General features: G+C 13.3%; 1 protein-coding gene across 1 annotated transcript in view; it reads left to right on the top strand.

Moving 5' to 3' along the window:
- The window catches only part of BO97DRAFT_455574 (uncharacterized protein), a gene marked incomplete at its 3' end in the record, with an annotated part of 2,798 nt that extends 2,396 nt beyond the window's left edge, over positions 1-402 (top strand). Inside the window, exons 2-4 of the mRNA XM_025699140.1 lie at positions 88-109; positions 149-175; positions 396-402. Of these exons, the coding sequence (XP_025549618.1) occupies positions 88-109; positions 149-175; positions 396-402 (56 nt within the window). The remainder of the gene's footprint in view (positions 1-87; positions 110-148; positions 176-395) is intronic.
- Between the last annotated feature and the right edge of the window lie 280 nt (positions 403-682).

Genomic DNA, 682 nt, shown 5'->3' on the forward strand with positions numbered 1-682 from the left:
TATAATCTTATATACAGCTTTATATAGTTATAAATTAGTACTTACATCAAGGATTTCTAATTTAAAGCTTAATAAGACTTAATACAGAAAAATACTGTAAAGGGAAAAGGTCAGCTAGGTATAGAATCAAAGTACTGGTATTATATAGATATAGACTAATCCTTATCTTCCTAGAGTAAGTAAAGCCTAGATATTTAAGATATAGATTCTATTAAATTATTAATATTATAATTATTTTATAACTAAAATATAAGTATTTTATTATAGTAACTACTTAGTTATATAGATTAATTATAATAATTTAATTTTTTTTTAATAGCAGTTATCCTCAGCTGTAAAATAATAGTATAATATTATTAATTTAATAATTAAATTAACTATTTTTATTAATATAGTATCTAGTAGTAGAAAATAATAATATTAATTTATATTAAATTAATATATTTTTAATAATATCTTTTTATTTTAGAAATATAATATTATTTTTATTATAATAATAATAATTTTTTTATATTTTTTTCTTTTCTTCTTTTTATTTTATTAATATTATAATTTTCTAGATTTTATTATTTTTCTATTATAAAATACTTATTTTTAAGTAGTTTTTATTAGTAAATATTTATTAAAATATATATAAATATTATTTTATATTTTTTATTATTTAGTAATATTAAGAAATTAA

Source organism: Aspergillus homomorphus (genome assembly GCF_003184865.1).
Source record: "Aspergillus homomorphus CBS 101889 unplaced genomic scaffold BO97scaffold_29, whole genome shotgun sequence".
Lineage (NCBI taxonomy): Eukaryota > Fungi > Ascomycota > Eurotiomycetes > Eurotiales > Aspergillaceae > Aspergillus > Aspergillus homomorphus.